Genomic DNA, 26,896 nt, shown 5'->3' on the forward strand with positions numbered 1-26,896 from the left:
GTGGCTGTAGGAGGTAATCGAGCAGATGTCAGGAGAGAGTCTGAGAGGGGATGTGTACACTGAGGGACGACTGAAACCTGTCACATTGATTTTCAGTGGTCTAGTAGTGTGTGTGTGTGTGTGTGCGTGTGTGTGTGTGTCTGTAACAGAGCAAATGTAGTCACACTTTAGCCGCACACTGTTACATTCACTTACAGTGTAAATGCATGTAGAAAGTGAAGCATTAAACCAAAATAAGTCAAATAAATCTGAATGCATTTGATTGTTAAGAAACGTCCATATCAGCCAATATCTAGTTCATGAATCCATTTTAGAAGATTTCACATTTTTGCATGCTGTATATTTCCGATAACGGTAATGTCATGCAATTAACCCACCTCGAGAAAAGGGGCATTCCAATCTATCATGTCTGGCAAAAAAGAAAAAAATATTTGAAAACTGAATCTGCAGCACCAGGCGTGAGGAAAGAATGATTAAAAGAAATCAGCAACACCCATAAAAAGACAATTTTGGCGGGATAAATGAGCGTGCTTCGTGACAAATGTGTTTAAAAAGTGATGTATGAAAGGATCTTTTTCATTCCCTTCTTCTCTTTTTTTTAGGAGCCAAAAATATGAACCTGCACAATGTGTCTCTCCTGGTTAGTCTGCACATTTATTTAAGCGAACCGAGACGTTAAAAACACAAATCATCCACATCTTCTTTTTTTAATTCTCAGATTGCACTGGTAACTCCACAATGTTCTACAGACTGAAAATGAACCATGGGTGCTCTCAGATGAAATGTCACCGCCATATATCCCCGGGCTCATTTTAGTGCAAAAGCAGCCACAGTTTTTTGAGCAACACGGGCAGGAGCATGACATCCGTTCACCTTCTTCTCCCTCCTCCTCTTCCTCTGTGAATCCTAGAAGCAGAAGATTCCCAGCAGAGGAAACACAGACGCTCTCCAGGTTCTAGGTTAAATACAGTCGCCACAATCACAGCCCTCCTCCCGCCATACATAGTGTGCCATCTTTTGGTCGCTCGCAGAACTGCCTCTTCCATTTCCTTTTTTTTTAGCAGGGAAAAGATCATAAAATCAGGGAAATAAAGTGAAATGGTTGTCTGGGGATGGATATGTCCCTTGCAACGTGAAGTGGAACTTGAGGAAATCGGCGGATCTCCTGCGGAGGACTGTTGCTGCAGGGCTCCTTTTTTTCCAAACCCTTACAATTTATGCAGGCTTCCCAGCCGTACAAAACACACATTTCTGCCTTCTGATGTCTCTCAAGCTCGCTCCTGAAAGAGGCGATTGGGCTGAATGCATGAGCCGAGAGCTGAAAGTAATTATGGCAGTTAAAAACAATTAGACATACATATTACAACTTGGTATAAAATCAGGGTGTGTGTGTGTGTGTGTGTGTGTGTGTGTGTGTGTGTGTGTGTGTGTGTGTGTGTGTGTGTGTGTGTGTGTGTGTGTGTGTGTGTGTGTGTGTGTGTGTGTGTGTGTGTGTGTGTGTGTGTGTGTGTGTGTGTGTGTGTGTGTGTGTGTGTGTGTGTGTGTGTGTGTGTGTGTGTGTGTGTGTGTGTGTGTGTGTGTGTGTGTGTGTGTGTGTGTGTGTGGCGTACGCTTCCACCCAGCAAAATACAGAGAGAGAGAGATAGAGATATTCACCTTCGAAGGGTCACTCTCCTCTTCCTGGCTCATTAAAAACAGCCCCATTAGCAGTGTTCCTTCAGAGCCGACTGCCGACAGATATGTGAGTGTGTGTGTGTGTGTGTGTGTGTGTGTGTGTGTGTGTGTGTGTGTGTACACTGGATTGTAAAGACATGCAGCGTTTTGGAGGCCTCTGGGCTGCCGAAGAATACATTAAACAGCAAAGAGCCCCTCTCCTCTCCTCTTCCTGACTGACTCCTGCTGGGACTACTTAGCATTTCTGGGGTGAAAACTTCTCCAGCAAGGTTGTCAAACACTATATACAAATTACAGCCGAGCTAAATTGCTCCTGTATGTGGTTATTTAACTTTTGTGGTGGCTCATGTGTGTTTTTTGAACGTGTGTTTGTCTTGGCCCTGACGAATAGGCTGTATTCCCTCGATACGCTACGCGGGCAATGTCGCTGGAAGGGAGAGCAGATTTGTAAAAATTGCGTTCAAAGCTGAGAATCCCACAAGAGTCCAAAACAACTTCACAATCGTTTGCTCATGGAAATTCGAGAGGTTTTAATGTGTTTTTTGGGTCACAGATGGTAAGAGAAAGTTATAAATATCTCATTTCTTTGCGCTCATTGTATCGGGATCCAGGGAGAATTAAGCTGAAAATGTAAATTAAATGCTAATCACAATCCCTTCACATTTAAATGTGTCCTTGTTGCCTCATAAGGCTAATGAGTGAGATTTGATTGGCAAAGGCCTGATCTCAGATCAGCACTGGAAGTGTGTTTCTTCATTATATATGTCCCAATGGTGTACTGAGAGGTGTTGAGGTGTCTGTACTTTGGACTTTATTGCTCTTTTTGTAAGAACTGCTGCATGTTTTAGACCTGTAACTTTGGAAATGCACTGGTGGAAGGAGTACTCTGACCCTTTAAGCTGCAAAGCACATGTACAGGATCCCATGGTTAATGATGAGGACTTGAAATATGATTAAAATACACTACAATACATTATTCATCATACCATTTTTAAAGATATTCTGAGGCGGTCTATGTTTTCGCCATGTGTGGCCATGTTTACATTTGGAGTGCTTTTGGGAGTTTTACCTCAAAAAACTTTTTATTTTGATGTAGCCATGAGATAACTCTCCCAAAAAAAGGGAAATAGGAGTATTTAAAGGCTTCACCCAACAGTGCTTCATGAGGTATCTGCATATTTGTCCAGGTAAGAGGATACAATGATAAAGGGCCTGTTGATTTGCCTGTGGGGAAATATTTAGACAAGAAATGTACGTATGTCTTTGATACACTAACATGTAACAGTTTGTCTGCGTTTTTGTACCGTTAATAATGGCTTTCTGAAAGCTCCGATTTGTTTCTTTTTCTGGCTGTACCAAACATGGTTTTGTAGATTGACAAGAGAATCATCCAGGAACACATAATACATCTGTACAACTTTATTATTAAAACACTTCGTAATAGGACAGTTGACAGACTGAAGACCCTACAAAAGTATAACATGCATAACTTCTATAAATGGTCCTACTCCCTTTATGACTTTTTGTAACTTAAGTTAAAGTGTAAAAGATGAAAAGGTTATTCCATTACGTGTAAACAACCTGCATTCAAAATATACTTCAGTAAACGTAGATAGGTGTAATCAGCACAATTGACTAAAGGCATCAAATATAAAGAAAGCCTTTTCATTCTACATTCAGGTCATTTTGTAATTTGGTTCTGTGTTGCCCGAACTTGGGGTCAGGCCCCATCCAAAGGGTCACAAGATAAATATCAGGGGTTTGCCACACAAGTTTGTATTCAATTTTGGGTTTTATTAAAATCTCTTATTCACTTTTCTGTGAAATGTTGCATACTTTCACAAAACTCTTTCCTCTTTGGGACTGCCTACATGAAGAACACCATTTGTTTTACCTCCTAAAGAGTGAGTTCACGATAGGGACTTGAGTGTACGTTTGTATTTTAAAATGTATTTATTTAGGTTGAGGATAAAAGGGCCCTTTTGTAAGAATGAAAATGTCTTATAGTTATTATCATTTACTGAGAATTAAATACCATTACATTTAGCCAGTGAGGACAATCGTTCACGTGATTATAGAAGTCTAATTTATTAGCTAGGAATAGATTAAGTTTAAGGTAAATCATGTAGCAGTGAGACTGAGGCAACAGGGAATGAATAGTGTCCATGGAGGTCCTTAGAAGGACAGTAACACCAATGCGTGTGTGTAGTGTACATGTGGACGTGTCTTGTCAGAGTGATAATAAATGGCCTCGCAGCTCACCACCACCAGTCATCCATTAAAACTGAAACCAGGATTCAAATACTCAACCCATCAGAGGTGCCAATAACGAGCAGCCCCGTAGAAAATTATAGGGGAATTTAAGTATGCCGGCTAATGGCATTGGCACAGACACTTTGCCAATACACATTTAGCGGGGTGGTGGTGCGGCTGGCCCGGGGTGCCGGCGCAGACTGACACATCTCTCTTGAGTCTGTCCAGGCGGGAGATTGGCCTGTCCGTCAGCGGCCAGGTCTCCGCCATTACCCATGATCACCCCCAGCTCTTCTTACCCTTTTAACCCCCCACCCCTGTACTAAAATACCCTCTCTTCTCCCTTTGTCCACAACATCCCTCCCTGTTTTCCTCTTTCACCGCCACCTCTGTCCTCCATTCTTGTATAACAGCGATGTTGTAGTGGTAAACAAAAGAAGGTGTTTAAACTCTGCCCTCCAGTCGATGATCTTAATTAACAAAACGACCAAAGTAATACAAATCAGATAAGGCTGCAGCTAATTAATGGGCTTTCTGCCTTTATGAAACTTAAATTGCTCCAACGCCATTTGTCTAACATGTTGCATTGTCTGTAATGTTACAGTACTTGTCAGAAATTGTAATGATAGGATGATAATGATAATGGTCAGAAAAGTGGCGGTGCTTAAGTGCGCTCTTTATTTCAGTTTATTTTATTTTGTAATTGGATTAAACCTATTCAATTGGGCCACTCAAATTCGTTCATGTTATTTTACATTCAACTTAATAAGAATAAGTGTGATGAAGTTGATGTGCAGTTGAGTGGTTTGAACTTGTTTTTTTCTCATATTCTGTACTCAGGGTTAGTGTAGTACTAACTAGTATATGAACTATATGATGGGGTTACTGTAGTACTAACTAGTATATGAACTATATGATGGGGTTAGTGTAGTACTAACTAGTATATGAACTATATGATGGGGTTACTGTAGTACTAACTAGTATATGAACTATATGATGGGGTTACTGTAGTACTAACTAGTATATGAACTATATGATGGGGTTACTGTAGTACTAACTAGTATATGAACTATATGATGGGGTTACTGTAGTACTAACTAGTATATGAACTATATGATGGGGTTAGTGTAGTACTAACTAGTATATGAACTATATGATGGGGTTAGTGTAGTACTAACTAGTATATGAACTATATGATGGGGTTACTGTAGTACTAACTAGTATATGAACTATATGATGGGGTTACTGTAGTACTAACTAGTATATGAACTATATGATGGGGTTACTGTAGTACTAACTAGTATATGAACTATATGATGGGGTTAGTGTAGTACTAACTAGTATATGAACTATATGATGGGGTTAGTGTAGTACTAACTAGTATATGAACTATATGATGGGGTTACTGTAGTACTAACTAGTATATGAACTATATGATGGGGTGACCTCCCTGTAAGAAACACATGGGGAAGGCTTGCTGCCCTTGAACAAGGTTGGAGACCATCAGTAATTACCAGAGACGAGGGCGGATGGCTGGTGGAGACTGGCGTTTGATAGAAACACAATGCTCATTCTTCACGCGATAATCTCCTCCATGTACAGATCTAAGCAAAGGAATGATAATAAAATGCCAGCAGTTCTTCAGGCCCTGTTATCCTCTGTGATTTGGCTTTGCCGGGGGGGGAACTGTAGCGGAGTGAGGTTCAAGGCGTTGAGGAAGAAGAAGAGATGAAGGGTATCGGACAGCATTTGTTTGGACAAGAAGGGCTGATGGTGATAGGACAGGCGTTCAGCCAGAAAATAGATGACCCCCTCCTTTTTCTTAATCTGCCGCGATGCTCATGTCAATTGGTAAAGACCGATTGAATAGATTCCTAACTTAAAGGCTTTATACAACCCCCTCCCTCCCCTTTTTTAATTATCCTTCCTTATTGTCTTCTTGCAAAGGAGAAGGAGAGAAAAAGTGTTAAAAAAAGGACTTCTGAAAGATCTCTGCCAAAAGTGTAACGTGAAATTTAAGCCACCAGCATTAGCCGGTTAAGTATCAGCGGCAGAGAAGGGGTAATGAATGTAGAAAGGGGAGACATATGAAATGTCATTAATGTTAATTCTAATCACTTTTTGGCTATTAAGCACAAATTAGTGAAGGCGATGTTAAATGTCATGGTCTGTCCTGGGATTCATATAAGAGAGGGTGGGGGCCACGGAATAGGTTCTCATTTACATACTTAAGATCCAACTTAATTCTCACAAGGGGTGATGGCAAATGAAGCCGAGTCGTAAACCGACGACGATGAGACGCAGGCTGGAGAAAAACACAAACGTTTTCTGGCGGCTGATTCTTCATTGTTCCTGCTCAAGGTTATTTTCTTGAGCTTGTCGTCGAACGTCATTCCCTTGAATAATTCCGCTCAGGCTTTTCCTCCCTCTGGCTTTAAGGTTTGCGCTATTTAAGACCAATCATGTCAATGTGGAGAAGAATTAATCCTGCTTAAAAATATATTACATGACTAGAATGTATGTTAACATCCCCCCGATTCTGTCACTGGATATAGACTTTAGTTTCGTGGAGCTGGAGATAGTTGAAGTAAATAATCATGTGGGCTAGATATCAAGAGGAGTTCATTGTCAAGTTCACTTATGTACTCACACGGGCTTGTTTTCATGTAGGTACTCTGTATCTGTCAAGCACTCCAATCCTGGAAAAGAATCAAGGCGGGGAACAATGCAGCGTTTTAGAAGCAAGTGGAGCTCGAGCCACACAAAAAACCATGTCATGTAATTCATTGCGATAGATAGATTAACCTCAGTGCACCGCAGAGGCCTCTGCATTCTTGTCCACATTGTTCTAATGGCAGCCCCACGGTCTTTGGGAATATCCTGTGTTTTTGTGCTGCTCTCTCTTTCTTTCCTCTGTGGCTACAGTTGACTGTGGGAGAGTAAATAACATTTGATATGCATAAACAGCCCCTTCCTATTCATTACTGTCAGAGCGTTGGAGGAGTGCAGGAGGCGGAGGTCAGCATGTGAAGGTCCTCCTCAGGCAGGAGAAATGCCTGTGGTAGCTGTCACTCCTCACCCCTCACCACCACCACAACTCAACCCCCAGCCCTCCCTCCATCACCTCCTCTTCCTCCCCCCTCCCTCACACCCCTATTAGCACAGGCTCCGGGTCATAACCTTTCCGTGGCATTTTGCGATTCCACAACCCTTTGATTAGTGCAATATTTACATATTTCACAGCGGAGAGGGCGTTCTTGTGTCGCAGACACTTGAAGTGTTGTAAATGTGTTTGGCCTTTTGCCTGGGAAATGCGGAGGAGTCGGACTCTCTGGTGGTAACTGTAGTCAAGGCTGCCGCACTGATATGCGCCGTAGTGTGTTTTAAGTATATTTACCCCCTCCACCGCCCACGCCAGCCCAGACATTGCACATGTACAAGTGCCATTTGGTCTGCGATGTGGCCCTTATCCTCCTGAGGAAGGCCGTTTAGCAGCCATTAGAGAGGGATAGTGCTCCCTGGTGGCAGATATAGATCATGCCCTCTGACTCGGACGGTACACAGCAGAGCTCCAGAGGGTTACATGCAAAGAAGAAAAGAAGAAGTACTCCAGAGAGATGACTAGTCCATTCTTAGATGCAGCGCAAGAGATAGCAGAAAGACATGGATGAAATGCGAGGTATGGGTGAGCATACACAATATAGTGTACTGTAAGAAAGGTTAGAAACTAGCCCTGTGTTGATTAGTACAGTGCATGGTCTCAGGGTCAGGTCCTTGGGGGGTTGGTTGTATCATTGTGTAGCGCTGACTTCTATTCTTAACACTACCGCAGGATGCCACCACAGTAAGACATGTTTTAGGGTGTTTGCCAGACTCCCTCAGTCAGTTATTATTGTTCTTCATTTTTTGTGAAGTGTGAGGAATAAAAAAGAATTCAGGGCCATTTGGAAGGATTTGTCTTACTAGCATTGTACCTTTTAGAGATGGCAAGGTTGGACTCGGATTCTAATCAACTTTAGAGTGTACTTTGTGTTTAGTATTCATTAACTTGTTAAATGTTCACCAGAAGCACACTAGCATGCTGATGTAAGCATTGAAGTTCAATTTGAGAAAGTGTGAATAGGATCTGTTTATTTGTTTGTTCACCACTGATTGGTCAGAGAGACACACTTGACATTCTTCTTTTGTGGTTTTGAATGAATATCCCTTCAAGGATGATGTCACAGGAGTTTCATGCGCCGGAACTACACTAATCTGCTGATTCCCCCGCCTACATTGAGGGGCATTAGTCTTGTTCTACAGCTCACACTTTGAGAGTCACTTGCAAAAATGTTGATCATTGGAGCATTTGTATAAGAGCACCCCACCTCCTTAAGTTTAGGGTCCCACGTGGCCCTTTGCTGCATGCCCACTTTCTTACCTCAATGCTGTGTAAAGTTCTTTTGGTAAAGTTATGACAATTGTCAAAAATAGCCAAATATTTGTTCCATCGAAGTCTTACAATGTTTTAGGCTTTCTCAACTTGATCACACAATGATTCTGCGCAAAAACGTTGAAATGGTTATGTCATCTCTATCATAAATAAGCTATAAACATCCCTTTAAACAGGTGGAAAACATTTGTTTGTACATGCTTACCTGTTGATATAACCCTGCGGTAACACATTTGTGACTGACAAAGGGACCAACAGCTGAAATAAGAAAAGCACACTATACTGTGTTCTTCACCCACCTTTCCATCAAATGTGAGTCAGCCTGACATTCGGCGTATTTTCCGTCTCAGTCAGTCATTCAGTCAGTCAGCTTCCCTCTGCTGTGTGACAGAAAGAAGAGATGTCAGCGAACAGGTTTTTCCAGGGAGCTCAGGGCCGTCACGTCTGCCTTTGCAGTGACTGATGAGGTTGGGAAGAGTGACGGGCAGCTGCAGTCTTTTCTCAGCCCGCGGGCCTGCCTGGCATTAACGTTATGTGCCATGTTCTCAGAGGGAACCCGTCATTCACCTGTCGCTCAAACCGACAGACAGATGGTGCACATAGACACGCAACATGAAAGAGACTGGCAAAGTAGCAACCAATCCCTAGGTGGTCCCTCGCTGTTGAAGGGTGAGGGTTTCTCATCACCGTTGCTTGGCAGCTCGACTTCAACCACACGGCCACACACGGACATCAAGGTGCCAACGGGCCCCGGACGAACATCAAAGTGGCGATCCATCAAACCTGTCACACGCTATGAAAGGGAACAGCTTGCAGTGTGGCTTATGTCTGATCTGATTTTCACCTCATCTTCATAAATCATGACCACTTTCACTTTCTTCTGCGGGTCATTGGTATTGTGTGTCGAGCGAAATCATAGCCACAATGTTAAAGAAAATGGAAGCCATTTTTCATGTTGACAATTTTGTAATTCAACTAGTTGCTTTTTGGAGTGCAGTTGAATTTTCGACCACATATCAGTTAGACAACTTATAATCAAAATGTTTTTTACAATACGGAACAGGATGATTTAACATATTCCCGCTAGTCAAAGCCTGCAGGTGGATGTGGGGGTGATGATGGGGCATTGCAGTGGGTGCGCTCGGTAGATGATATGGAGAGTGATGTATGTCAGGTGTGTTTGTAGCATTGAGGTTTAAGGTTAACTGCCTTAACTATCTTGCAGGCGTCACATCATTTGTATTACTGTTCAATAGCAAAAGGCATATCAAGCCTTTGATCTGTTGCAGGTCATATTTTGACTTTTGTCTTGGCTCCAAAACTAGAAATGGGTTGCGTTCGAATTGTCAGTTTAGCTTAGGAAGGTTCCTAACGGAGTGAAGTGACTACTCTAGATGATAGGAAATTAGCTTCAATACTTCCTTTATAACCTACTTTAGCTTAGGAAACACTGGACCTTGGAGAGAGAGAAAGTCCTGTCCCACAATACCTTTCAGCCGCAACATTTACCATGAAACAACATTCGGCCGTTCAAGGAAACAACCGATCGTGACAGAGAAATGCGTATTATGAAAGTTACGGTGCTTATTAAGCATTTGACAACTTATGCCGTAACTTGAGAAAGTGATTCGTTTTGAATGTTCAACACTATAATAATCAAAAGGAGAAATATGAACGTTACATTTTTCGCTGTAGAATGATCAAATAAAGTCAACATTTCACAGTGTTTACTGAGCTGTATGGGGTTTCTTAAACAGTTTTTAACATGTGTGAATGGTGATATACACAGTGATAGATGTTAAGGCCTTTATTTATAATAAATACAACTGTATTTATTTTAAAATATGTTCATACAATCAAACGTATTGGGATTAGGTCCAACCTAATGAAGAATATATTTGTCACTGTTGTCCACGTTCATAAAGCCTGCATAGAACAACACCATAGCACACGGTGCAAAGTTTATATGTGCGCTTACGGAAAACTGTAGTTTCCCCACAGCAGACGCACATTAATAATATATCCGCTGGCGCGTCATAAATGTATCGGATAGTGTAAGTGCAGTCGGATTCTCTTGAAGCCCTGTCGTCTTTTCTTAAGTACTTTTGAATTCTCCTAACCACTATTACTTAACCCTGTGACGTTTCACACAGAGGTTAAGGAATAGTGGTTAGGAAAAGACGATAGGAGCTGATTTTTGGACAATTCGACCGCAACCCAGGACTCACTTTGAACTGGAGCATATGCATGTTAATTCCATACCTCATACATGTATGTTATGTTCAACTTAAGTTATGTATGATACAAGATGATAAAATCCCAGTTTTTGTTATCTTCGCTGTCATCTTAACTGAGGGAGCAAGAAGGGTCAACTGAGTGGGACTCAACTCTTTTTCTTATGTAATGGTTAAGGGAGACACACCAAGTAGTGGATCTGTACTCTGCTGAGTGCACTTTTATGATCTTTCTATTTTTCCGTTGTAATTCCTGCTGTACTTCATTCCTGCCAGTTGCCATTGTATATTTAGTTTGTTCTTAACACTGCGCAACCATTTTTGAATATCATTAAATCGGAATCGGGTCATAAAGAGCTTCCAGTTAATCTAATCTGCCTCTGTCTGGACTGGGTAAGGAGAAAAGATACATAGGATAAACATTGGACTGTAGCTACAGTCAGGAAGAAATAGTGGATATGAATATTTAGGATTGAAATACCAGTACAGCTTGTGTGCACACTGCTGAAAGTAACATATGATGACAGCGAGCGCCCATGGCGAGAATAAGCCTTGTGAGAGAAACATAAGAATGCAAAATGTGCTCAGTTCTCAGTAATCTTGTCAATATTTATAGATGTTGCACTGAACGTTTCTTTGTAAATTCCACATTGGCAGTCTGAGTAAAAGGGAAAAAATAACATTTGCAAATCTGTGAAGCTTTTTCATCTAAACTTGGATGTGTTCAGTCACAGTGGCTGAGGTAGATTTAAAAGAAACAAGCAAAGGCAGATGAAACAGAGCCAACAGGTGCCATTTTGTGTGTCTTTTATTGTGGACATGACATTACATCTTTTTGAAATGATGTACAAAAGTGTAACAGAACTGAGAATGGCTCAGACGAGGTAGAGCTTTCACACCGGCTTGCTGGCATGAAAACTACACGGTATAAAAACAAAAAAACAACCCAGAAAAAAAAAAAATCGAATTAAACAAACGCTGCTGTCTGCCTCTGTCCTCTAATCCTTTTTGAAGTGATAATAAATACAGATATCAACCAAATACACTTGGAATAATAATTTCTTCTAAGGTAAATTAATCATGAAGTTCATAACAAATAATAATTAAAAAAGCAATACGGACACAAATAATACAACTTAAGAGGCATGATAAAAACCCAACCAAAGAAAAAAGAACAACACATGCCAGCCCCTGTGGGAGGGCAGCCATGGCTAGCTACTGAACAAATCCTACAGTTTAGTAAAGAGAAATATTAAAAACACACTCTTACATCTTTATTATGAAAAAAATAAGCACTGCTGCACCTAGAATTATCCAACTTTCAGTGAGGAAACAACGCTAAAAAGCAGTGCCACGCAGCCGTCACAGAACTAATCATTTGTCAATAGAAATCTATGGAAACATCCTAACAAAAAAGCCTCTAAACCCCAAGTGACATTGAAGTGTGTTAGCCGGCACCATTAAAAAGACATTCTCAAAGAAACCTTAGCTAGTATTGGACAAAATGAGAACGGTTAAAGCAGTAACCTAGTCTAAGTGCACTAGTAATGCCATTTGGTTTCTACCGCTGTATATAAGGGTTTGGTAAGAGTGGATTACAGATAGACAGTTTTATATTACATACACTCACTCCTGCTTCAAAGTTTTTCTAAGTCACACTTCGGAGTACAAATTCATCACTGAGGAGTTAATCTTAAAGGGAATTCTGTACAACATTGGTATTAGTACTACACTACCTCGAAGGCTAGAGTGTCCGTTTCAAGTATTTTCACTACCCACACCCTCAATACACACATTTGTGTATGATTAGGCATATTCAAGCACACAACGCTGTAAGCATAACTCAACAACCCACTGGAATAGCAACCATTTCATCATTAGGGAAAAACTGCTGAGGTCTTCAAATAGATGGGAAGTATAGTACTGTTTACGTTCCGATATCTTTTAACTGCTTTGATTTTTGACGTTATGCGTACAAAATGTCTCCACATTTCAACTCTTGCTGTGTAATTTCGCTTTCAACTGCCTTGCTTTCATCTCTTTTCCCCATCGTGGCAAGACCATAGACTGTATAAAAGAAGTGGACGTAGCCTCAGGGTCTGGAAAGTCAGGCATATGCAGAAGTGCCTAAACCTGCATTATGTGTAAAGACCATCAGGGGGCGAATCCACTGGCTCCAAAAATAAGTCAAATTGTATGGAAGTCTATGAGAAAACGACCCTACCCTAATTATTTTAGGGTAGGGTATGTTCCCATTTCAAGTCAAATAAAAGATAAAACAGAGTACTCTTTAGGGCTTGGCTACCTTGTGATACAACAACCTGTCAATCAGGATATATAGCAATGGATCATCCAAAATGTATCATCACTTCTGGATCCAAAAGAACTTATTGCCATGGCCTACATTTCAAACACAAGGTTTTAAACTTGGAAGGGGGGACTTCGTGGTGGCTAAATACACTTATTTTATACATTATATGGTCGATGCATGGCTTTTACAGAGATACAAAACAAGCCCAGGACATAAAGAGAGCATGTCCTCCTACTCCACCAGCCAATAAACTAAAAACACTTCTATTGCAGAGGAGGTAGGCTAGTATAGAAAGCATCTAGAGGAAGGCTGGAGTACACAGAAGTGGTAAGTCAACCTCTTATACAGTACAGAGAGGACTGAGAATGCACACACACACACACACCAATGCACACCCACCAGTGTTAAGGCTGTGACGGCTCTACAATTCAATAGACTTCAACATGTCTCCATCTCCTGTACCTGAACTCTCTGGAAGCCTGACCTCCTGACCTCCTGACTTCTGGCTGCTCTCTCCCTCTTTATCTAACCTCATCACTCTTTTCCTGCTAGAATGCAAATCTTCACATCACCCTGCAAGAGGCCGACAGTGTGAGAGTTCGGCTCGTTTAGTCTGCTTAAATGTTTGGTAGCAAAAGAAGCTCTGCTCTCTGGTTGTTTCAAGTTTAAAAAGGAATAGTTTGAGATATTTTAGGAAACACGCTTCTTTCCTTTTTTTGCCGAGATTGATATGAGAAGATGAATTTTGCTTCTGAAATAGTTTCATTTGACTCATGTTGAGACCCCTGTAAAGGTAGAACCTTTCACTATGTTACAATAGTAAAAAATACACAGAAATAAACCTTTACTTTGTGTAGAAGATAATCTACCTAATCAGAGGAATACATTATTCCCAATATGGGCAAAACTGGCATTTGTAAATAAATAACTTCATGAGGCATGAAAAGAAAACATTTTGTTAAAGTATTGAAGATAACACAGGCTGATGAACTGATCTGCAAATGGTCTTAATGAGGGGGAAGTATTTATTTAAATAGCTTGTTGCCCCTTAGGTGCTAAAAACTCTGTGCCACAGGCTTTTAACCAGAGAGACTGGCTTGCTTTTGATACCAAAGCTTTAAGCCAAAAAGGTCTGTGTTACCCTTTAGAAGCATGACATGAAGATGCATCTTCACTAGCTAACACTTAGCACTACCATATTCTCTTTTGTAATAGCACAAGAGTTTATTCTGTGCGATCCACAGCGAGCGAGCGTCTTCCTGTCATCCCTACTGTTTTGTAGTCGGTCTAACTCAAAGTCAGAAGTGTCGGAAACACTCCTTAATTTGATGGAGTTATGGAGGGAAACTGCCTCCACTCAGTCCCTTCCTCTTAAATGGACCATAATTGAACGGCCATAAAAAAAATGGTACGCTCATTTATATTGGCTATTAAAAAACGCACACTCTTTTTAATGAGCACTAAAGCAGACACCCCCATTAGCGTTCTCTTTCTGCCTTTAATCCTACCTCTCTCTCTCCTTCTAATCATCAGCTACACAGCCTTAGAGTGGTCACTGCACTGCTAACATTACACTTTGGAGTGGAGGGAAGTGAGTTTAACACACACACACACACACACACATTCACACAGACAGATGCAAGTCTAGATCTTCATAAACCCAGAGGAAGAAAGAACATGCAATGCGTCAATTGACTGTAGATCAATTGTGAAGCGTCTTCTCTCTCAGCTCTGATGATTGGTGTCCTGAGGAATGCACAACCTCTTCTACAATAAAGCTGAAGCAGAAAAAGAAAGGGAAAGATAACTACAGCAGCCATGCAATGCCATAGTCCTTGATTCAGAAAGCTAGCAGTTGCATTCAAGTTCAGTTTCTCCGCTTTGTTTTATTACAACTTTGCTTTGCTTGTAAAGCTGCACAGGGTGACATCGGTTTGTACCTCTGAGATGGCAGCGAGAGGTTACTCTTTGTGTTTTCAGGGAGTTCTATATTCAGAATTCATTTAAGGTGATGTCAACTAAACACAACCTGCTAATTGTTGTCAATTTAAAGAAGCAAAATATCGATTTCTGGTGAAGATATTGCTGAATTATTTGTTGTAAGTAGATAAGACACTCCTCAAAATTGCCTAGCACAGCTTTAACCACCTTCTTATTTCAAATTTAAAAAAAGAAAACTACTAGCCTTCATTGTAGAAAATGTGTCTAAGTTCATTAAAGGGTGATGGGTGGCAAGGAGAGGTTTGAAAAGTCCATCATGAGTCTTGGGTCCAGCTTCCAGTCCTCTCATTTTTAGGAATGGTGTTATAGACTAGCCTCAGTCCAGATGGGTTACTCTTGTTGTGGTGGTGGCGTCGGTGTGTGTTTGGCAGCCAGCGCTCCTTGCTCCTCCTGGCTCAGTATTAGACTCCTTGTGTCGGGGTACTGGCTGTTGTCAAAAGGCAAATGGTGGACACTCTGGACGTGTGTCTTTAGGTTCCCTTTCTGAGATGCTCGGTATGGGCAGAGCTGGCAGCAGAATGGCCTCTCCCCTGGGGAAAACACACACAATACACACTTTAAGTTGAAAGGTCAGATGGTAGCCAGAAAGGACACAACACAGAGACTTTTTGAGAATACAGATTAAACAAGACAACGATGTAACACACGGATGAGTATTGCTGTAGTGCAAATGAAAAGAAAGGGGGGAAAAACACACAGACAAACATAAACCAAGAGACATGAAGGCATTTGGCTAGAAATAGGGCTTATTATTGGATAGGAACAGCATTCACGGTTCATTTTTGACATCTAATTTCACTTAGAAAGTTAACTTTGCTTTTCTATCCTGACCCAGATGGACTTCCTTTCTCTTTCCCCTGTCTGTCATTTCGTCTTTTTGTATTCCTCTCAATCACCAGGGCCACCCTATGCCCCCACACACACTCAAACACACTCCACACACACCCCGTACACTCTCTTGTAATTAGACTGACCTACAATGGCACAGACACCTCGGCGGGAAAAAAAATAGGAAAAATAATTATAAAAAAATAAGCAACACACACCTGAACAAAACAAATGAGATTGCCATTTAATTGCACCTAATTATCATTTTGATAAATGGAAGAGTATCAAAGCGGGAAAACAAATGACTCCCCGTGCCCCTCCCGCACCTTTCTCCCTGAAGAAGAAACAGGGAAATATAGCTGTTATCATACATCATCAGACGGTGGAGAAAGATAGGAAAGGGGGGGTGGAGATACAAAAAAAAAAGGTATAATTAATCAAACAAAAATCTAAAAAAAAAAACAGCTGGAGAGACGGGGAGGGCGACACGTGAGAAGAAAGCGAGAACCTCCACGACATCGTCCTGCGAGGAAACATGGCTGACGGGACCGCTGCACTACATTATAATAAAGGTTATCGTCACCGTAAAGCAGCGTCAACACTACATCTAATTGGACCCCTCCGCCGTGCCTGCTCCCATCATTCATAGTGTGCGGTAAATCTGAGTCCATGTTGGGTGTGGGTGTGATTAATTAAGATGGAGGCGCAGCGCGTAGAACCCAGCTCTATTCGAATGTCAAAGCAGAACAGATGTATTCCTCTGTTCCTCCTCTGTCTCGTTGACTGACTCTAAAACTCCTTAAAGACATCAAAGCAGGGAATGTGTTTGCACATCTTTGTTTGAAACATGTATCTGTAGACATTTATACTTTTTCTGAGTGGTGATGGAATGAGTCCCATAATTGAGTGAGCATCTTACCACTTCCAGTTCCCTCGTCTCAAAGTCAACTGTTTATGCCTGAAATAAGGTTTGTGGCTAACACAAGCTTAGGACACGTTTTGTTCGACGTCAGAGAAATACCCCACTCATGAATATCCAAACATTTTTTCGATTATAAAAACAGTTACTGACAAAGTGACCAAATGAGGCTGCTTAACATCATCACGCCCCACACAAGTCTGCCTTCAGCGTAGCGGTGCTGATGTGACCTTGGTGCAGTCTGTTTATAGCCTAACGTTCTTTAGTTCTGGCAATTGCATTATGCTTCAAATATAACAAAAGTGGTGTTAATATGTGGAGAATTATCATAAACGTTTGTTAGCCAAAGGTCTTACTTTATGCAATATTCCAAAATACGATGGAACAATCCCATTGGTTCTTGACAAAGATGGACCTTGCTATGCTGACTTCTGGTTCGGCCTACAAGAAAGCGTAAAAGCTGCACCACTCTGACGGCTAACAGTTATATAAATGTGTGGTCAATCTACAGGTGTAACTTGTGGGGAGATAATGTGTTGGGTCATGTGTGTGTTTGTGCGAGTGGGTTATGTCTTAATATATTTTAAAACGTATTTATGGGTGTATCTCTAAGACCTTCTGTAGTTGCAAGTATCTGATGTCAGCACTTAAGGTGTTAATTGAAAAATCGCCATCTTAAGAAGTACAATTATTTTTGTTTAAGTGACATTAAAAGCATCTGCTACCTTTTCCTGACTTACTAAAATAACCACCAAGTGTTTCAATGAGACAACTGTAAAGTGTTTTACTGGATACACACGCTGTTGTCAGGTGTGATCCAGCAGCATGGGAGAATGCCAGGTGTTAATGCCAGGTGCACATGAAAAAAACAAAACACATAAAAGGGTGCACAGACACACATGCTGATGTGAGACAATAATAACAATACACATGCATAAGCAATGAGGGAGCCCAGTGGTTAGCCATGGTGCCACATACTTGTTTGGGAGCTTCAGAAGCGGTGGTGTGAGCGTCAGTACCTCTGTGGAGTCCGTTAAAATCATACCCAACTGTGGGGGGAGAAGGAGGAGGAGGGGAGGAAGGGGGAGGAGGGGAGGAAGGGGGAGGAGGAGGGCATTCGGTTAAAAGCTCTACCAGATTCACACAAGCAATTTCTTTCCTCCGTCCACCACCATCCGCACACATTAGCCACCAGCGCCCTTGCTAATAGATGGGGGGGGGGGGGGCTGGCAGTGATGGTGATGGTGATCATGGTGGTGATGATGGTGATGGAACCTGGTGGAGGCAAGTCAGTGATTTAATATGACGCATGTTAATAGAGGCCTCGGGGTGGCTGGCCTTTTCTGCGTGTGCACGTCCGTGCTGAAGACAACCGTCGGTGACAACATTAATTACAGCTTTGGCGAGTGTTTACAGACCCTTATGCATGGGACTGTGTGTGTGTGTGTGTGTTAATGCGCTCTGTGTGTGTGTTTACAGCAAAGCTTGGGGGGAAGCTGAGCCGCTGCATCACTTACCATTTGGCCTCTGTCACTTAGAATCACTGGCTGTGCCACATATCATTCACACTCTCTATAAAGAAGCTACTTATCTCACTGTCTACTGTGATCACTGCCCGTACGGCTGATGGACATGACAGGACAGGAGAGGGAGGAAGGCAGACAAATGGGAAAAGAGAGGAGATGAAAGGTACGAGAAAAGGAATGAAGGAAAGTAAATAAGGGAACAGGAGATAAGAGGAACATGGAAGAGAGGAGCAGAGGTTATAGGTGGGAAGAGGAGTGGAAATGATACAAAAGAGGAAAGTAGAAAAATGACAGGAAGAAGAGAGAAGAAAAAGTCATATGGAAGGATCAGGGGAATCAAACCAAACAAAAGGAGAAGAAAGGAGAGGAGTCAAGAGAGGAAAACAGAACTGGAGTGCAGAATAAATGAGAGGAAACATGGGAGGAAAAGAGGACAGGAAAACAGGTGAGAACAGAGGAAATGATGAGGAAGACAAACAAAGTGAAGATGGGTGTAAAGAAGACAGAACAAAAGAATCAAGGGAGAGGACAAATCGAGAGGAAAGGAAAGGACGGGAGGAGAGGAAATGTAAGTGCACGGAGGGAAAGTAAAGAGGAGAAGGAGGAAGTGGAGGAAAAGGCAGAATGTCTAAATCAAGCTGTTTAGTGAATGGCATTGGGACGCATGCAAATAGATTCATAAGGTTGGCGTGGACAAATGCTGTTCTGCTTCATTAGAATGCGCAATTCCATCTCTCTAATTGACATGTGATTAATAATGTATACAATTTGTCACAGGTCAGTATCCGGAGCACATCATGTTTCACTTTAAAAAAATAGAGACAGCTGCCCAGCCCAGGGCGGGGAGGACTCACAGACCGCCTGTCACACTCAACTGAACAAAAAGATCCATTTTGATTTATTTCGGGGAATGCAGGAACGTGGTTGACGTATGGAGAGTCAGATGATGAAATATTGTCTGGAATGTGAATCTCCTTGCATATATTCTCTATATCTCATGTGAGCGTTGATTTGGGGGATAACTAGCTGCGAGGGCGATGACGTGTGTGTTCACAGGTGGCACGGGAATGATTGACTGTTGAAGGAGTGGCCAAAAGAGTGGGAACATCTAGAAATACATGAATAACAAGTAGCTTACATGGTGGATCGGCAGGTTAAATGCTGTATGATTCATTGTTTTTGCTGTTTCTTGTTTGCTAAGATTTTTGTCCGGCATACATTTTCCTTTTTGAACTATTTCAGTGGGTCCCTACAAACCCTAACTCAACCAGTTCTCATCCAAAGCCTCTTTTAGTTACTGCGTATACACTTTTGTAAATTCATGTTGAAAGACTTGATTGTTCTGTTTGTAGTCCTTACACTTAGGGTCCTATTTAATGGAAAATACCAACATACCAAGTGGGCTCATTAACAGTTTTTACGAAGATTCCGACATTCACCAATGTGAATGCCCATATAATATAAAACCATTCATATTTCCCTGTAAAACTAAAGGTATCAAGCTAATTTCCTTATTATTTTGACACCTTAATCAAATACGTTTTCATTTGATAGAGTTTAATTTGCCATTATTATGATATTTATTTAAGCCTACAGTGGGGGAGTTTCAGGGAATACAATTGTTATGCTTTACGTGGAATAAGAAATATTGATTATGAGGCATTTCCATGATCTTGTTGATCCAGTTGAAGTACGTGTTCACGTGCAGTCTGTCTTTCTTGTGTTTGTGTGTCTGTCAGTGTGGATGTGTTTACCTGTATGGGATCTCATATGTGTACGCAGGTGGCTGGGCTGACTGAAACTCTTCCCGCACTCGTGGCAGAAATACTGTCCCTGCCGCATCAGAGACCTCATCATCCCTAAAACACACAGGACAGAGAAACGCAGGACATCAGAGGTTCAAATTGTTAGAGGTTGAAACAGAGGTACAATAGGATTCAAATGAATGGTATGCACTGTTAGCAGACACAGGCAAGACAAGATATTTATATATGATATTTCCTTTAATACATTTACGATTTATATTTGATTAAAGTTTCAGAATTCTGCGAGGGAACTTTGCACTATATAATGCCCAAAACAATCATTAGAGTGGGACAAAAGTGGTTCTTATTTGTTGTTGGCAAACAATAACACTGTTTGTCCCATTATGTAGATGCTTACAAATATATTGTACTGTCAGTGGACACGCAATATTTTCTTTGTTTGTGTTGATATATCGTTTGTGTAATCTCTTTTGTGGATCGGACCTTGAGATGAGGCATGTTGCGATCGCAATTAATGCAAAATTCATGTAGCATTTAGCAGCCACAATGCGTTTGATTGTGAATTACCCACAAGTGTCTAATCCTAAAACACCTAAGTGCTGCATTTTCTTGCGATTAGCTCTTTGCTCACCGCGTCGTTGGGCGCAGAGCCTTGCGGTGAAAACAGCCAGTAAAGTTTTGTTTCTATAGTTACCTCCCCTTGCTAGCTTGCGCCGCTTAGCACCTGTCATCTGAGTGGTTGCACCGAAAAGTCAGAGGTGAACAAGGTCAAAGTTGAAATAATTGTTACTTTTAGGGTTAAGACAATTTAGAGCAGGTAGCGTTCTCAATAAAAAACACAAAGTCAGCGCAGAGCCGTTTTGCCGCTTAAAAAAAAAAAGTACATGAATGTGAGCATTTATGTGTGACTTTTCTTTCTTCTGAGGGATGGAAAACGTGAACTTTCAGCATCAGTTTATTTCGAGGCAGAATACATTTTCAAATTGAATGACGACGTAAAGGTCAGCGTCGGGCAGAGAGAAGGGAGTGGGTGAACATGAGCACAGAGCCTGGCTCCCAGCAGCGGTGGAGCTAGGTAGCGTCAGTGGTAGTGGACTTGCTCAGGCATCATTAGTATGTCTAATGTGTCATTATGAGCGGCTAGCTCCAGGGGCTGGACTGCAGCTGTCACACAGCATCATCTCAGAGTCTGACAGCCAGACACACATAGCACACACACACACCGCATAAATTACAGGCAATTAAAACGCCCCGGCTGTGATGTGCCCGCTCCGCTGCCCGTGTGTCACATGTCAGGTGTGTATGTCTGCATGTGTGTGTGTGTGTGTTTCAAGAGTTGTATATGTGTGTTTGGTCCAAAAGAGGAAAGAGAGGCACAGACTGGCTGCACACACACAGAATGACAGAACACTCCCATTACATGCGCACGTCAGATTAACACGATAATGGCCTTAAATGCGGAAAGAAACTTGTTGAATTTTGATGAATTGACTCGCGAGACATGGCGTGAGTACATGAGAAATTAGGAAATTCTTCTCTCAGTTTGTGTCTTTTAGAAGCTAGTGAAAGCCAACTTTTTGCAGTGTCAGTATTTATGCAAAACTTTAAAACAATCTTGAAGCTTGCTCTACAGTTTTCTTATCTGATACAGATAAACATTGAGTTAAGGAAAACTTCAGAAATGTTACATTCAAGTCAAGAACCTCATATAATATTAACATTTCCACAAGTATATATGACAAATATAAGACAGCTAACCATGTTTTAATGCTATAACACATATCCAAACAAGACATCATTGCGTTACTTGCCGGTAACAACTTTTGATTTAAAATGTTCTAAAAGAGCCACACTCAGTTTACTGCAGATGTATATCAGCATGTGTGCACATTTCTTTATTGAATTATTGAAATGCCAACCTAGGGGTGAGATTACCTGGATAACATTTGGCCTATGTAAAGGATATTTGCGGCGGCTAATGAAATGTAATTCACAATGAACCAGCACTTGATCTATCAATTGTTGATTACCCTGCTCAGTAGACTATGTATCTTGGTCCCAATATTTGGTCAACATACAAAACAAAATAAGTGTTTTTTAGTTTAGTTTAGTTTATTAAGTATGAGTAGGTTATATTTTTTTAATGCTACATTGATTTTGCATTAAGGGTAAATAAAAACATTAAAAAACTACGGCAAAACCATGTGATTTCTCAAATGATCATTTTAAACTAAAATGAGGCAGTATAAGAAAGTGACCACAAGAAAGTCATGGGGCATGAAGCCTGATTTTGTTTGGTAAAGCAGACAACATGCATACAGTGTTGCCATTGAGCATAAAGAAAACTGTTGAGGAAATAACTGTATTTAAGAAATTACAATTCTTGACTTGAGGTATGATTGATAAGGACCTGTCAGCTTTCATATAATAAAGCTTTCTGGTGGGCACCTAAATGTGCATTTCATTTGAGACTGCAACACACATACTAATGCTCTCCTGTGACCTCTCCTGCTGACAGATGAAAGACCTGGAGGTCAGTGAGTGCTCTCTGTGAGGGGGACGCCTACTGCACAGACCCCTGGCAGATGCATCAGCACCGTTAGCATTCAGCCTGGCATATACCTGGGCAGTGCCCGCTGGTTGTGTGTATGTTTGCGTGTGGATGGAGGGACCCAGCAGGACAGGGAGGCAGAGGAGGTGACAGAGAGTGTCTCTGGCAGCCCGACTGCTGGCCTCTGGATACTCTACTCCTACTGCGGGCCGCCAGCCCTTCTCACTGATGCACTAATGAAAGACAAGACAGTGCTGGATGGAAAACGCAAGCGGACACACATTCGTACGCGTATTACAAAGAGAAAACGGGAGAAAGACTTCAAAAAAGGTCACTTTATAGCATGTGACTCAAAGGGCTAAGGCGGGTGGTGACGATATGCGCCTGGACGGGTGACAGCGATGTCATGCGTCGGCTCTCGGGCTGTTGTCTTTGACCCCTGGCTCCGCACAGCCCCACTTGACCTTAGAGACACAACTGAAAATGGGAAAATAATACGCATGTTCGGTAATGACCATTTCCAAAGCAGCTGGTGGGGTAATTATTCTGTCTCATCTCTCTCCCTGCCTCTTATTTTCCCTCTCTCTTCATTTCGCCCTCCCTCCATTCGCATCTGTGCGAGTCTCTCGTCAGGCAGAGCCGTGACCTAAACAGTTTGTGACAGCTTTCTGGGAGAGTGGAGCTGGAGACTAGGCATGCCTCGCAGACCTGAGAGTAGCAAAGGTTCTCTCACGTCTCTCACATACAAAAAAAAGAAGAAGAGATACACACTTGCATCTAAAAAACCCAAGCACATACTGTATGGACAGACATGCACAAACACACGCTGCCCCAGATATAGCCTCTTATCATGTCTGACAAACATGCAAGCACACACATGTGCTCATTTAATGGATAACCTCTTCATTATTCAAAACCTTGTCAGAACCAAGCACCACGTGTGTCTGTCAATCACTTTCTGCCAGATGGCGAGTTAGTGTGAGAGGCAGCGTTGGCCTGTGTTGGAGAGGATAAATGTGTATACTTCATTGAAGATACTTTAGGTGTGGAACTACGTGATTGCGGCCATCGTGTTTTTTAGCCTTTGAAGTTTGGGCATTCTACTCAAGACAGCTCAAAACTAAAATACTCCGTCACTGGAAAACATTTCTCTACAACTCTTGACATTTGGCATTTCCTCCAAAGCTAAGACCCTCTGGGCATTTGGTATATCAGCTGGTGATGAGGGATGCCACAGAACGCTAACCAAGAAGGCTTGTTCCTAATGGTGGTACTACATGCATTTAAAGCTACAGTTGGTAACTTTATAACAAAATAACGTTCTGTCGTATTTGGTGAAACTGTCACTATATCCTGACAGTGGTGAATGATTTAAACAAAAAATCATATTCCTTTCTAACCCAAGTTCCCCTAATGGCATTTGCAAGGTTCATCTGCACCAAAATAGCACGACCAATCAGAGCCAAGGAGTCTCTAGCACTGCATGTGAACTCCAATCAAACTGTCAAACTAGGCGGAGGTGATGAATCACATTTCTGGTACTGCAATGCCTGTGTTTGACCTTTTAGAAAGATATTTTATTGAACTGTATGGTGGTAAAATAACAGTCTGCTCCAAACAATGGGCAATGCTTGGTTTTGGCTCCGCCTTTTTGAACAAACCTGTGGTTTTACAGCCAAACAGTACCAGACATTTTAGTTACTGTTTATCAAAGTGTTAAGTTTGACAGATTGATCGGAGTTCTAGAGACTCCTTTGCTTTGAGGACGAGAAACATCATCTTCTTGATCTGTCTAATACAGAACTGTCAGGATATAGTGAAAGAAGAACATATGAAAACAAAAAATTGTTTTATATATATAGTTACCAAACACTTTTTAAACTAACAAAATAAATGTCAACAAGTCAACAGATTGAACAAAAATGGCAGTAGTAAAGTAGTTCCTCACCAGTGGGATCCATCAGTGCATTAGCCGCCCCCCAGCGGTGGTAGAGAGAAGCCAGTTCATGGGGGCTGTAGTTATTGAGGAAGCCGAGAATGTCTGTTGGCGTCTCTGGCGTCTCTGCCATTGGCTCCTGCTTGACATCTCCACGAGCCTCTGAAGGCAAAGAAGAGGAGGAGGAGGAGGAGGAGGAGGAGGAAGAGTTCAGCAAAGTGCCCCCATGTGCCTGGTAGGCTCCGTAGTTGTGTCCTGCAGCGGTGCTATGGGTGATGGTGCTGGGCCTCGTAGCTTTAACCCGGCTCTGGCCGTGGGCGTTGGGAAGCGGCTGATGAGGGGAACCTCTAGCCCGGCTGTACTCTGCGAGGCCATGTTTGCTGGACAGCATGAAACCGAGGCCCTCTTGAGGCATCACATAGCGCTCAGAGATCCGGGATGCAGCAGCTGCGCTGGGGCTCGGGGCTGGGGAGCGTGAGGCGGCACCGGTGCTTTTCTCCAAAGAGCTGGAGGAAGACGACGAGCCGCCCCGAGGGTATATATCCACTTTGGGTCTGAAGCGAGACTGATGACTCTGGTCCTCCATGTGTCTGACACTGCTGCTGGTTTTGCTGCTGCTGCCAGGCCGGACGGGGACTCTCACTGCTTGGGTCCCCGAGGTGGATGAGGAGACTCTGGAGGTCGAGGAAGAGGGGGTTGAGGAGGAGGAGGATAATGGCATGGCTGCTTGACTGGCTGGCTTGCTCTTCTTTGGAACCTCGATAGAGTTGGTTGGAGGCTGGGTGCGTTGGGCACGCATCAGTGGAGGCAGCGATGGGCATTCCTTCCCCTCCAGCATTGGCGGGGGACCAGTGCGTCTCCTGGGGGATAATAAGTTGTCCCTGGAGCCCTTGGAACAATTTTTCAGGGCCCATTTTCGGAGCAAGATTGGAGCTACTGCTGTTGATGCGGTGAGCCACAGTCTGGTGCATCCAGAGCACCTCGGGGGTAGCGGGTGGAGTGGGAGCAGAAGGAGCACTTGTGGTTTGGGAGGCCTTTCCTGTCCTGGGTTAGGGAGGCTATGCCCCTGCAGCTATTGGCCCTCATGCACAGATCAACAGGGGTCATGCTGGGATCGAGCGGGGAGGATCGAGCTGAGAGGTAAGCAGGAGGAGATGCTGAGTTGTTCATCCCCTGGAGGAGAGCTTTCTTCAGCTTGGGGTAACCACTTGGGGTGCCTCTGCCTGAGCAGGGGCTGGGAATAGGGCTGGGTCTCTCTCCGGGGGCAGCGGGGTGTTGGACACGAACATGAGTCAAGTAGACCTGCAGCTCTCTGGTGACAAAGTCACAAAGGCTGCAGACGTAAGGCTTCTCATCTGTAGAGGAAAGAATGATAACATAAAGGTTAATGACTGCAAAGGAAATATTCTTGATATATATTGTACTTCTACTACTACTGTGCCAGGTTTACATTGTTCCATCCAGATGTAGTTTGGTTGAACAGCCACCAGGCTGCAGTATAGGCCAGTTTTGCAATGTATCTCTTTCATTACCACTGTCTGTTTGTCAGCATTATTACATAAATAGTACTGCTTTGATTTGTATGAATCTTGGCGAAAAGGCAAAGGCCAAGAAATAAACCATTCAATTTTGGAACATATGCAAATCTCAGGGCAGAAACATCATGTTTCTCTTATGGAAACGTCCTTGGCGGAGCTCTGTGCTCTCCACATGCCCTTCAAGTTTCACGAGTGAATATATTCTGAAATAAAATGTGTACTTTGGCTATTACAAGGACGGTGAGCAAATCAACGCTAACAAAATAATAATTGTGAAACAACTACACAATCATATTACAATATAGCTTAATAAACACATTGTGATAAATAACACAAATTGGAAATGATAAAGTTGATAAAAGTAGTATATAGATCTTAAGAATATTGTACTGGAATTGCATTGTATTGCAGATATGTTCTCTTTATGAAGACAGTAGTACTTCATCCTGAAATGCAGCTTCCTAAATTCCCCACAAGATGGCGTTTGTGAACAATTCTTTCTTACGAATGAATTTAACTGCTGTTACAAACACACTTTAGATCTCCTAGATTGTAATTCGAAAAATAAGAATATAAATAAACCAATGAATGTTGGTACTAGAAGTAGTTAATAATAAGCGCTTTGAGCACCAGGAAAAGCGCTATATAAATGTCATGTATCATTATAATTGATATACTAACATTACATTTCATCAAAAACATGACAAAGCTTACAAAGGTTTAGAATATAAAACCATGTAATTGTCCAGAATGTACAGTATATACATGCACACACTTCAATATCCTATGATCCAACAGATCAGATGCTGTAGTACTCCCGGCTCCCCCCCCTCTTCTTCACAATAACACCAGTAACCTGCCATCTGTTTTTCGTTTGGCTTCCTGTTGGCAACACTGGCCAACACACACACACTCAGACTCTGCCAA

The 26,896-nt window shown here is 42.2% G+C and overlaps 1 protein-coding gene across 1 annotated transcript in view; it reads right to left on the bottom strand.

Moving 5' to 3' along the window:
• Positions 1-11,383: 11,383 nt before the first annotated feature.
• LOC117480217 (zinc finger protein 516-like) overlaps positions 11,384-26,896 on the bottom strand; it is a 45,918-nt gene continuing 30,405 nt past the window's right edge. Inside the window, 6 exon segments of the mRNA XM_034127448.1 lie at positions 11,384-15,435; positions 17,631-17,701; positions 19,933-20,037; positions 24,444-25,347; positions 25,349-25,417; positions 25,419-25,786. Of these exon segments, the coding sequence (XP_033983339.1) occupies positions 15,376-15,435; positions 17,631-17,701; positions 19,933-20,037; positions 24,444-25,347; positions 25,349-25,417; positions 25,419-25,786 (1,577 nt within the window). The 3' untranslated portion in view covers positions 11,384-15,375.

Source organism: Trematomus bernacchii, unplaced genomic scaffold, assembly GCF_902827165.1.
Source record: "Trematomus bernacchii unplaced genomic scaffold, fTreBer1.1, whole genome shotgun sequence".
Classification (NCBI taxonomy): Eukaryota; Metazoa; Chordata; class Actinopteri; order Perciformes; family Nototheniidae; genus Trematomus; species Trematomus bernacchii.